Here is a 12,939-nt window from a genome sequence, read left to right on the forward strand (position 1 = left end):
CCTAATAGTTGGATATAATTTCACACTGTTGGCAAGCATACAACATTTCCTCGTACTAGATGAGAAATGCTTCTGTCAAATGACCTTTTGTTCACTTCCCTGCACGCAGGGCCCCAGCACACGCTTACCTTAACTACTGCTTTCTCAAATTGCATTGGTATTAATTTTCCTTAGGAAGCACAAACCACACTGGAAACTTGTGCTCATAGCAGTTACACCAATACACGGACTGTAGCCTTGACTGGTTTTGAAACGGGGGCATTAATAGAGTTTTCTTGTTGCCAGTGCCTTTCGAGTTACCAACAGCATCACTGCTCAATACTGCAGAGAGCCCAACAAAACAACAGTGACTTTTGTGAAAAACAGAGTCAAATGATGAAGCTTCTTTCAAAAAGGAAAAAAAAAAAAAAAAAAATTGTTTTTCAATTCCTTAATAGAGAAAACCGGGATTCAGACAGAGTTTTTTTGGTATGATATCTATCACTAGCTTAATTCAAAGCAAAGCAGCATCTCATAGTCCCGCAGGAATCACAGCTCCAGGTTCAAACCTCCATCTCCTGAGGTCAGTGCAGGTGTAGGGAACAGCAGCCCTGCTCCACTGGGCCAAAACACTTTAATGAATGTGCAAACTCACACATCATGAACAACTAACTCACACTAAAACTAGCCTGTGACTATTTTTCTCAGTGGGTCTCTCTCATTACCCGACATTATGAATTCCCTCCTCTGATTCCTTCATGGCCTCAGGAGTCTCTTGTCCTACAGGAAACAGCTTTAGTGAACTGCAAAGGTTTTCAGAGGAACGTGGTATTCAGCACAGCGGACATTGCTTCAGCGCTTTGCTTTAAACAGCCTGTATGTGTTGCTAATAAATTGCTGCCCACAGTGAAAGGACTTTTCAAATATAAAGATCATTTTGTCATTTCCTACGTGTCTACAGCATAGGAAAGTGGTTTCCCTGTTATTTATAATCAACTCCTACTTAAGGGTCAGAACAAGAGCCAGATTCAGAGTCAAGTGTTTGCTGGATTTTAAGTGCCTTTCTGAGTATGAAAATTGCAAGGAGGAATATTTACAACCAAACAGAAACATTGGTTTCCCCAGGGGATTTTCAAACCATCAGGAAACTGCAGCTACTTTTCTCACTCTAAATTTGTGGAAATGAGTTTCTATGAGAGTGACTTTAATAACTAAATCAAGATTGTGATAAGATTGGCTTATCTGCCATTTGATAGCAATATTTCAAACCACACTTTCAGCAGAAATGATGATTACAAAAATTGGAAAAAATAAAAATAAAAGGAAGAACCAGGTTGAAAGCTAAGACATTACTTCTTCAGAGGGAATTCTTGGTAAAAAAAACTTGACATATGCCAATAGGATTTACTCATAAACGTCACTGGGATACCTCAGTGATTGTTTCTATTTGTAGATCTTGTACAAAAGGAAAACAAAACAAAACAACAACAACAATGTAATTTTGAATGCAAAGATAAAAAAAATCTGGTACATGTGATGCCTTAAGTCATAATTTGCTTGATACTTGTAAGATAAAAGCTGCAGGTGATGGCGATGTTCTAAACAGTGTAAACTCAAGCTGTACAAACCTGTGACTATTTCAGTAGATAAATACTAAATAAGCACTAATAGTAGTTTATCCCATAAAAGTAATTCTACCCCTCTTTGAATGGTGATGCTTAGAAACAGCAGCAGTCCAATGAGTATAAATTATACCCAGAATATGCTTTGACAGAAGAGAATTTGCAATAACAGCCTCCTTATTCCGACAGCATTAGCTAAAGAACACATTTTCATGGCTTCCTATTGCAACGTTTCAGCAAGCAGCCAGCTCTCACTCAAACACCCGGGAGCCCTCATTGTTGGGCAAGCTTTCAAAAGAGCACACTGCTTCAGCTCACTGAATTCGTGTCACACGCAGCTCGGTTATGTCAAACACGCACTGAGCACAAACCTTTAAGAACTTTCACTCTTGATGCAGAGCGTTTTCCCCAAGGCAGAGGAAACTGTGCCCACGCTCCGGGAGCTGCAGCGGCCGCGGTGCCCTCTGGTGGGGACAGCCCCGCTCCTCGCTTCCCGCAGCCCCGGCTCCATCACATCACCCAGGGGCAGCAGGTGGGTGCCAGCCTGCCTGGGAAATGACTTCGCTTCAATGAATCCCACCTGATTGTGCCCAGGGAGAAAATTTTAGGAACTTAGGGGGAAAAAGAACGAGCAGTATATATGTATTTATTGGTGGTTGTTTTATTTCTCCCCCCCACTCCTCCCCCCAGTTTCTGTTGAAGCAGTGTCGTAGCCCTCTGGTGCCATCCTCAGAAACCCTCTCCTGGTTCTAGCTCTTAAGGGCATACTTAACATTTGCATTTCTTGACTGTTAATCTCATTCACTTTCAATATGGTGTTTTGCCACTGAGCATATCAGAACTGGCTTCCCATTAAGTAACTGCAGCTACTTCAAAGATTTGGTTTCTACTTTAATTCTTCAAAGGTTTCATCTGAGTTACTCCAAAGAGATACACTGGATGCTAAATAGAGCGAAACTTTGAAACAACTCTTTTTTTATTTTGGCTCACATAACCTCAAGTTGAGTCCCTCCAGCTTTATTTAATAATCCTTTACTTACTGGCTAGACACAATCTATATACTGAGTTATATACTGTAAAAAAGCAACATATATTAAAAACTTTTTAAAATTGTAATGATGAAAACATGTTAAATGTGACTCTGATTACATTAATGACATCTGAGTGTTGCTGTCATTATGTAAACTTTTTTATTCAAGGTGGAAAGGAAAAGACTTCATGGTTATAGACACCCATCTGTCAGAACTGGCATGAGATTGTCCACCTTAGCAGCAGAAGGCAACAATCTCTTCATATATTTTCTTCAGAATGCATTACATGTCAAGGTAACATTTGCTTATTATTAACTCCTTGCTACTTCCCCTTGTGCTCAGCAACATACCAGGCACTAACCAATGACTTAGGGATAAGGTTGCTGCTGGTGCAGTTTCTGCTGAGCACCTCCCCAGCACAGATCTTGTTGACTATTACAACTCGATAGCCTCACTGAGTAACAAGCAGCTATTCTTTGTCTACTGATAAATCGTATTTCATTTAGTCAGCAACAAGACTTTCTTTTAAAGATATGATGGCAATAAGTGAATAAACTTTGTAAACTTAGTCCTCTGCCACACAACACAGTCATCTTCTTTCTGTACTCTCACAGCCATGCTCGTTTCACCCAATAACATTACCAAACACCAACAACTGCTATCCAAACCCCTGTGAACAGCCACACGCATCTTGCAGCACTGCATGGACAGTCTGCTTTTTCCCTCAGCCCTACATGCCATATGAGCCCCTAGCAACCTGCTGAGCTACCTGGCCTTTTAACCATTCCCAACCCAGCAATAGGCCCCTGTTTGGGAACAGTCCCCTCTGCCTGGCAGGTGTCTCAGCTGGCACTGCAGAGAGCTCCCATGGCTCTCCTGTTTGGGGCACTTACTCTGTGACCACAGAATGCCACACGTCTGTACCAGACCTTACAGAAAAGGAGGAAGGGGCAGCTCTGGTACACCACAGACATATTTCAGCTGGTATAAAACTGGCTGGTACTTCAACCATAAAAGCAGAGCTTTTACAAGTACATATACATAGATACAAGGTAGAAGGTGCCGCAGCAAGATCCCCTGGTGTGCAAAACCGAGCTTTTCCTCACTCGCTACTCAAATACCTATCTGCAGACGCACTGATCTTCCCTCGGTAACTCTCCACTCCGCAGCGCAGGAATGCGGGACGCTGAGGCTTTGGCGGTCAGCAGGGAGCCCCGCTGAAACGCACCGCAGGTGCTGTGTGCCACGCACTAACAGGTGTCTCCGGGAGGACCCTGATACCACCGCAACCAAACTTAGGCAGCAGGACAAACCTCTCGTTCTAAACTAACAGCTCCCACAGCCCTCGGAGGCTGCTCCAAGATCCCTCTCTCAGCGCTTGGTTTTCAGGGAAAGCTGCAAGTAGCAGGGAAGCGGAGTGCCCGCTGGCTCTCCCAGCGGGTGAGGAGGGAAACTTTGCCTCCCCTCCTACGGTTCGCTGCTGGGGCTGCAGTGGGGCCCCGCCGCTGTGGAGAGGGGGGGGAACCGGGCACCCCGCCCGCCTCCCCCGCTGCCTCGGGCTTCCCGGAGCCTCTCTCGACTCCCGGCAGAGCCCTTTCTTCTCCTTCGGGAGCCGGGAAGGAATCTACAGAGGTCGCACGGAGAGACTGGGGAAAACAGTACCGGCTCCCACTTATGGTGGAGGGAGGAAAGTCCCGAGTTCTCATTCAAATAAATAAATAAAGCGAGGGGGAGCTCTACCCGGAGAAGCCGGCGAAGGAGGGGTGCAGACCCTGTGCCGCGGTCACCCCGGGGGGCAGTGGGAGCCTAACCCCAATCCGCGCTCTCTCCCTCCGGCCCCAGGCCCACAGTGCTGCTGGGAGTGACGGCGCGGACCCCCCCCCCGGCCCCGGGCCCGTTGGTGCTGCCCTGCCCGGCAGGTACCAGCTTCACTTACCGTGGCTCTGACTCGGCGTCTCTCCGCCGGCGAGCTGGTAGCGTTCGCTCAGGAACTGGAAAAGTAATAGAAATCCAGCGGCTAGTTTGCTTCTCCGCAGCCTCGCCATAGCACGGAGCTGCCGAGACAACTCTCCGGGGTGCGGGGTGCGCGCCGCTCCTCGTCGGAGGGTGGAAGTCCGGCAGGCAGCGGGGAAGCAGCCCTAACAGGCACCGAGTCGCCCTCCCCTCGCAGGAGCTCTCATTGAGGGGTGGCTGGGGCTGGAGCGGGGTTGGGGAGCGGCGGATGGGGAGGGCTCCGTCCCCCCAACTTGCGCGGCCGCTCTCAGTTCAGCGGCATCCCCGCTGGGGAAAACAAGCCCAGTCTCGCCTGCGAAGTGCCAAACTCTTCCTCCTTGCAGCCTGCTGATTGATTTTAGGAGAGCCGCGGAGATCCTCCCTTCCTGGCTTGCCCCCACCCAACTCCCTTCCCCCGCAGGGTGAGGCTTGGGTGCCTTAAGGACGGTGCCTCCCCTCGGCACACCGCGAGCGACAAAACCCCTCTGAGTGAAAAGAGCTTCCCGGCTCGGAGCAGGCGGGCCGGCCCCAAGCCCCAGGATGGGAGGGCAGCGCCCGGAGGGCGGGCGGATGCGCTGCAGGAGAGGATGCGAGCAGCGGGGCGGCAGCCGGGGACGCACAAGTTCTCTTTTCGGGCGGTTTCCGCGGCGCGGCTGTCAGCGCGAGGCCGAGTGCAGTGGAGGGAGGCGGGCGCTTCCCCTGCTCCCGGTGCAGCCCCCGCTGCCGCCTCCCGGAGCTCAGCGGGGCGCAAGCGCTTCGCTCCGCGGCTGCCGCTCGGCCCAGGAGGCGCCGTCCCGGAGCCGCGGGGGGAGGCCGTGGAGCGGCACGCACAGCCCCGCGGCACGAACCCGCCGCTCTGCGGGACGAGGAGATCCGGGCCCAGCCTCTCCCGGAGATTCAGAAGTTGCTTTGTAAGGATGGGTCCGTTCCGCCGAGCAACAAACCTGCAAGACCCCTCTACTGCCTCCCCCTACTCCATATTTTTACTTGGCTTCCGGAGAAACCAGCTTCCTTTCATCCTCCTTCCCTCTCCACCCCCCGCAAACCCCTCCTCTGTTTTTCTTCCTTTCCCCTCCGCAAGTCAGAGGTGCTTAGGTGTGCTCATCGCTACGAAAGTGCAAGGACTGAGGGGTCCGTCCTCCAACAATGTATCCACACGCTTAATTTAACGCTCTGTGATTTCTCCCATCCCCTGTGTTAATCTGCGAACAGCGGCACGGAGGCAGAAGCGAGCAGAGGGCGCATCCATCACTCAGACACAGCCGAACGAGAAGGGCAGTGGCTTTGTAAGCGCTCGGCGAAGTACGAAGCTGAGAATCAGCCGAGCTCCCTACAGAGCCGTGAATGCACCTCTCAACCCTTGCTACGAAATAATTAAATTAATTAGAGTGACAATTAAATTAATCAAATAAATAGGGCTACAGAATGTTTGACATTGCAGATATCTAATACTTAATCACAAAGGAACGACCAGTGATGAGACTGTGTTCTCCCTCAATTTACTGCTGTTCGTGAGATTAAGAATTCATCAGCCCCACTGTAATTGCCTTGCTCTTTAATGTTTGATGCGCTTACATGTCCATGAAAGCAGAACCCTTGTGGTTTTGAGAATAATATTTGAAGGATAAGCAGAAGTATTTGAGGTATAAACAAAAATATTAGAATTCACGAGGGTGGCTCCAAAAGTAATGCCTCCTATTTTGTGATGTTGTCCCACAGTGTCAGAGGCAGATGTTGGTGGCATGGCGGTAGATGCTGAATCTTCCCCCCAGTATTCCATTACACATTGCTGCCATGTGACAGATGGCAGCAGAGGGTTGGTCTGACAGAGTGGTATCATGTCAGAAGTGCAGAAGAAGCAAAGGTGTGGAACTGAATTCCTCCCTGTGAAAAATATGGCACCCATTGTCATTCACTGACACTTGCTGAATGCTTATGGAGACCAAACAGTGAATGTGAGCACTGAGGTGATGGGAGTTTCAGCAGTGATGATGGCAACAGTTAGTCACCTCCACTGGTGCAGATTTTGACAAGCACAGCAGGCAGATTCTTGCTCATGGCTGGTGAAAATGCATAGCTAATGGTGGGGACCATGTCAAAAAATGGTGTTTTATAGCTGATAATTTGCTCTATCAAATAGTGTTATTGTGCTCTTTGTATCTGTCATGTTTTCCTTGGAAATAAATGGGAGGCATCACTTTTGGAGCAACCTCTGTATGTTGCTATACAATATAAATAGCAACGTATTGTATATCTGAAGGCTGATACCAGTAAAGTTTTTTGATATTCAGTGGTACTGCCAAAGTTCCCCCAAGTTTTACCAGAGCTGCTGAGCGTATTATTGAGCTTTTGGCCTTTGCTGGAAGGAGTGGGAAGTCAGTGCCAAGGAAGAACTGCCTCTCTCAGCTGTTCGTCAGGATCATTGTTAGATAAGAATAAGAACTGTAAGAGCTGGAGAATGTTCAAGGCCTGTTTTCATATGCTTTTGTTCTTTTGAAACGTAAATTAGCATATTACAATATTATAGTAAATGTTAAGAAAGGCTTGAATCACTAGAAGAAAAAGTGCACATCTTGCTAAACTATACAATAATAAATCCTTTAAGCCCTCTATATATAGTTGAGAAAAGCCTAAATGAGGGCAAGTCAAATTTTCTTTCATTTTCAATCTGCTTCTCAGTCTTGCAGAGAAGATTTATAGTTTCAGATGTATATTCTTCATGGACAGATGACAAAAACTCTGTATGTTAGCGATTAGCAATAGCCAACTGAAGTGTGCAGCTGCAGATAAAAGTGCCAGCAACATCTTGATCCTGCAGCCCTAATTTGCAGTGCTCCATCTAGTTGCGCACTAGATTAGCAGCATGATTGCCGAGAGGGTGGCACACAGCATTCAGTGCTCCTCGTGCCTCAGGGTGCCCTCCAATGAAGGCTGTTTGCACTGCCCCTCTTGTATTCAAAAAGATGATCAGCACATAGCTATATCTTGCCATAATTGTGTGTAAAGCCACAAGTAAAACACTGTATTGCACTGAAAATAAAGCTAACAAGGATACATGTATAAATGATTAATGACAGGATCTCACTGCTAGAGAGGCATTCATCTCAGAGAAGCATATTTGTTCATTGTTATTTATAAACCAGAAGTAAATTGGAAAGAAAATCTTCTTGAAGGCTTCCTGAGCTGTATTCACTTGGGATTCAGTACCTGTGATCATTTCTCATTACTTTCATGTACTTCTGTCCTCACACTCCTCTCACCTGTCTTGGGCTGTATCTTGCAGTGGCACTGGTTCCATAGAAATCAACACGAAGGATTTCATTTTTACCATATAATGATATTGCCTAATATTTTTCTCTTCATGCATTGCACTAGCATCTCTGGTTATAACATCAGTCATTCAGAAAAGAAGGGTGGGAACATTCTCCCCGTTCATTGTGCTCTATTATCATACTACTTTCAAGTGCTCACCCTCATTCACACATTCACTTAAGATTTTTTTTTCCTGTTAAATGAGCACAGTCTCTTCAACCTAAGTGTCTTCTGATCTTATTGTTGCTGCTCACAAAAAGCAAAGTTTTCAGCATTTCTCATTTTAACATATTGTTATTTATTCAGCTGGGATGGGTGCAGCTGGGGGCCATAAGCAGTCAGCACCAGCCTGGAAGGTATCTGCTTTTGAATTTGAAGAGTCAGGGGAGGATTTCTGTTTGTTTGGAGAAAGGAACTAACAGGTACCTGCAGCATCTGGGAGAGCAGGGAGAATCTCTGTATTCCCTTCCAAAGCAAATGAAAGTGAGTTTTCCTGTTTAATGAATTTGCATTTGCAGTTGTGCTGCAGGCAATCGTGCCTGAGTATAAGAAACAGATTATAACAGCACCATCTTCCTCTGTAACTGAGCAGCATCTAATTCTAGAGTCATAAATAATACTTGGTCTTCCTGCATCGGTCCATACAGAGACAAAATTGAAGACATGGCCTTTATGTGGCAAGCAGTACACAGCTCAATGCTATGAGTATCACGGATGGAGGCTGCACGTAGACCCCAAAGCCCTGCAGCCAGTTTGGCACTGAGATTCACCTCCCTCCCTTTGGAGCTCTGCTGATAGCTGAGAAGGGCCCAGGAAGGTGAGTAGTGTCACTGCTGGGAATCTGGCTGAGGCAGTGAGTTTCACATGGTCAAAGTGAGGTGTTAGAACTGTAAATTAAGAGTGCTGCCCAGCTGGCAGCTGCTTTTGAGTCTCCCAGTTCAAAGGAGGAGCACAGTGGTTTAGCTGAATCGCTAAAGGGCCATGCAAATCTCAGGTGGAAAGTATAAAGCAGAAAGGTATCTTCTTCATTAAGTAGGGAAATAGAAGCTACATCGCAACCTTAAGCAAGCCTTTGTTTTTTTGCCCTTGTTCCCAGCTGGAGGAGTGCAGAGTCTGTCTCTCTGTTTGATTTCCTGGGGCAGGTGCACAGGTGCTGAGGTTCCCTTCTTGGCTAAGTCACAGCCAAGAGGCATCACTGCCAAATTCCCTGTAACTCCGTGCACACTGCTGTATGCAAATGCATGAGTTTGCATAATTGTGATTAATTAGGATGTGCCTGTATGCTGTCTCTAAGAGCTGTGTGGTTAATGCTAGTGCAGCTTTGTTCAGTGAAGCTTTCTGCTTATCTCTAGGACAGCAGCATGACAAACCTCCCACATGAACTGCTTCGCGCTTCCGCCTCAATCTATGGCTATGGAGTGCTTCCTAGGGGTACAAAGAGACAGTTCAGATTCATGGCATGGTAGCCACTGGAACTCAGTCTCATTATCTTTTGTAGTGATAAAGCGCCTGTGGCTGAGGGGAAAAAAAATTAAAGAGAAACATTTCAGCAAGCAAGACAACATAAAACAGAATAACGTCTGAGGTTACACAGGAAGTTTAATTCAAACCAGTTTTAACTCCTACTTGAACTCTGTAACAATTTTAAGAGTGTGATTTTTTTTTGTAGGATTTTTTGTTTGTTTGTTTGTTTTTGAAGCACCCTTCCAAATTGAGAAAACAAAAAGCTTCAGCTGAAATGGAATTATCTGAATTGGAGATGGTTCCCACAGATCTTCAATTAATATGCCTTTGCAACAACATTGACACAGGCAGCAGCAATACTGTGCCAAGCAATGCCTGTGCCTGCTTGTGACCAGAAGCTCTAGGGACATTGCTCAGCTTTGACAACCACAAGGCAGCAAAGCCCAAAACAGGATCAGGGAGTTCTAAGTCCCATCCTTGTAACTCTAGCAAAGGTTGTGGCTGAGAACCTCATTCATCATGTTCAGTACAGTGACAGCTACAGGACCTAAGGACAGAGAAGAACCAGAAAGCACCCTGATTGCTTGTCATAGGGCTGACTTTAACCGTATAGTGCTGATCAGCAGGCTACGCTAACACTGTAGGAGAACTACAAGATGCTCAAGGATGACAGAAGAGTAAGCAAAAATAAAAGTGAAAGTGAAAGAACAGAAAAAACGACCCAATTTTACTAGTGCTATGTGTCTGGCACTGCGATGGGTTATGCAACAGGTAAGACACTTTTATCCTGTCTTGTATTCCATATTCTCATCTCCCTGCCTCCACAATACAAGTTCATGTCTCGCAATACAAGATTTTTCTTTTCTTTTTTTTTTTTTCCTTTTAAATGTTGACCTTTCCTCTTTCCTTTCTACCTGCCTTTTCATCCAACATGTAAGTCCTGCTTTTGTTCTGGCCCAACATACATCTATTTGGTATTTGCACAGCTTAGACAAGCACACAAGTCCTATTAGACTGCATGTGCTCTTCTTGAAAAGCAGTATAGGATTTTGGTGCATTAACATTTTATGGTGTCAGATTTCTATTTTTCCCTGCATCGCTCTTGTCTACCCACTCATAGTAATACTTCTGCTAAGTTCTTGACAAAAATGTGCCCAATTTCAAGGAGAAATATTGAGGAGTTTTTCCCCAACAGCAAACAAATCACCAAGTCTTCCTAGCTGGTGCAACCTGGTTAAAGACCACAAATTCATGCTCAAGTCCATGTCTTTTACTTTGCGTGGTTTTAATAAGTAGGCAATTTACACTATACACTTTGGAAGAGATTTTCTCAATTCCAAAGAGGGGAGGATGATTTTTCAGCTGCAATGCAGCCCTTTCATTCCTTGGTCCTCTTTGGTCTCTGCTTCTCTGTTCATCTGACCTCTGCAAGAGTTTCCTGGTTTCCACATACCTGCAGAGCCTGAATTTCACACAGGAATGGCATATGTATGCCCTAAAACCTGCTTCAAAAGCATGTCAGCAGCTTTCATCCCTGACCTAGGCTTTCTAAGACCACACCAAGGTGGCAAGTAGGGACATGGCCAATAAAGATCACAGAGGCAATGACATCAGCCAGCAGAGAGTGAAATTTGTCAGAGACTTTTTTTTTTTAAAACTGGTTCCACTGGACTGGACTGAATTACCTTCTATACAGAGCTGGGCCAAATACCTTAGCATATTTTCCCATATGTTCTGATGGAAAATCTTAAAATGAGTAATACACATTTGGTGTGTAGGAACACAGCAAATTTGCAAAATGCCACTGTGACACATGCTGATAGCAGGCTTACAGAGAGAATACATCTTCAGAGAAGAGTATAACACAGCAGGCTTCTTCCTTCCACTTGTGGCAATACTTCCTTTGCCAGGGAAGTCTCCAAGAAGTTGAAAACTCTAGGAACCGTCAGAGGCTAAAGCAGATCAATGTTTCCTTTTGTCTTATTTTGAAGTGGTCACTACCTGGATTTTGCAGATTGAAAAGTGATTCTATAGTGGTTCCTGTCTCTGAGAAACAAGAATTATTTCACTGCAAGTAAGCATACTCTTCTTCTAAGTAATAGGCTTGCCCAAAGCAGTAATCCCTACTTTCAAACAGCTACCACTCCTCTTTGCAGTGAGGTTTCCCTGATCTGATCTTCCCCTGAGCAGCTTAGCCCCTGTACAAACATCCAGATGTGTCTTTGCTCCCACATACACCATGGAGCCTGGCCACATACCTAATGAGAGAAATGATGAGCTACAGTCTAGAGAAGGATAGCACGATGATTTTTCCACATCAGAAATCCATGCCAGCTAAGCGTTCATCATGACACTTTGATCTGCAAGTTTAAGCCTTCCCCATGGAGCAAAAGCAGATTCTTGGTAAACTGTAGCTGTAGTCTTGACAACCTCTTTGGATGTCTAGACTGTGGAGAGAGACAATTACACCCTCTTTTAATCTCAATGGCAACAATTCAACACCTTAACATGTTTACCTCAAGATGACCCTATTTATGTTGCTTGTTTTTGTGGTACTGCATGCATCTAATGCAGTCAAAAACGTGGAGGAGAAGGTGATCCTGGATACAAATGTTATTTTTATTAACGTCAATACATCTGATAAGTGCTAGGTCACATAAAGCCCCTGTAAAGACTTCAGTATGGACTTAGAGATTAAGGAGTTTAATAAGCATTTACAGCTAGTATTTCTCATTTAACAGTCTTGAAAACATTAACATTTGCAGAAGGGCTATTTAATTAATGTTAATTGAAGAACACTAAATCCCAGAGATAAGTGCAGAAAATGTCCAGTGTTGCTGCATTTACTTAATGCAAGATAAAGAACAGGGGAAGAGAAGACTAAGTTACTATAGCCATCTTAACACAGCCTTACAAGATAATGGAAGTAGGGAAAGAGATCTAAAATGGTAAGGAAAGGAGACTCCTGCTTAATTTTAAATTATATATAAACTCAAAAGTTTCCCTAATACAAGTCAGACATAAAAACAGAAGACTAACATGCCAGGTCTGCCTCATGCCAGCTACAAGCATCAAAGTTGCTCTTCTAAATTAAGAAAAAATTAAGTCATTTTATTTCTAGTTCACAATGAACAGTACATGCAAAAAAGTAGACTATGCATATACAGATTGGAAACAAAAAGGTTTTTTTTTGAAAGGAAAATAGAAAATAGCTTCTTAAAATACTGTTGTTTGAATGCCAGAAAACAAAAGAAGAAGAGGCTGTAGTTTATCAAACTTAGAAGCAGTTAGTTCTTAGGGACAGAGTGAAAATAACTGAGGCCTAACTCATGAAGTCTTAACTCACCTGCAGTTTCTCCTCAGCCCACATTACTGTCGAGGCACGAAGCAGCTGTTTAATAATACAGGGCAAGCAAATTATGCAAAATAAATATTTCTCTCGTGTTCCTTTCCGTAAAGAATAATAAGTCCATAAAGCTGATACCCTTGCATAAAGTCTGAGGATTTTACCATAAATTAACCATATTTGTTATTTTGGT

The 12,939-nt window shown here is 45.0% G+C and overlaps 1 protein-coding gene across 1 annotated transcript in view; it reads right to left on the reverse strand.

Annotated features, from left to right (window-relative positions):
- PLXDC2 (plexin domain containing 2) overlaps positions 1 to 6,369 on the reverse strand; it is a 234,880-nt gene extending 228,511 nt beyond the window's left edge. Inside the window, exon 1 of the mRNA XM_048950495.1 lies at positions 4,569 to 6,369. Coding sequence (XP_048806452.1) covers positions 4,569 to 4,677 — 109 coding nt within the window. The 5' untranslated portion in view covers positions 4,678 to 6,369. The remainder of the gene's footprint in view (positions 1 to 4,568) is intronic.
- Positions 6,370 to 12,939: the final 6,570 nt, after the last annotated feature.

The sequence above is a fragment of the Lagopus muta genome, chromosome 7 (genome assembly GCF_023343835.1).
Source record: "Lagopus muta isolate bLagMut1 chromosome 7, bLagMut1 primary, whole genome shotgun sequence".
In the NCBI taxonomy this organism is placed as follows: Eukaryota; Metazoa; Chordata; class Aves; order Galliformes; family Phasianidae; genus Lagopus; species Lagopus muta.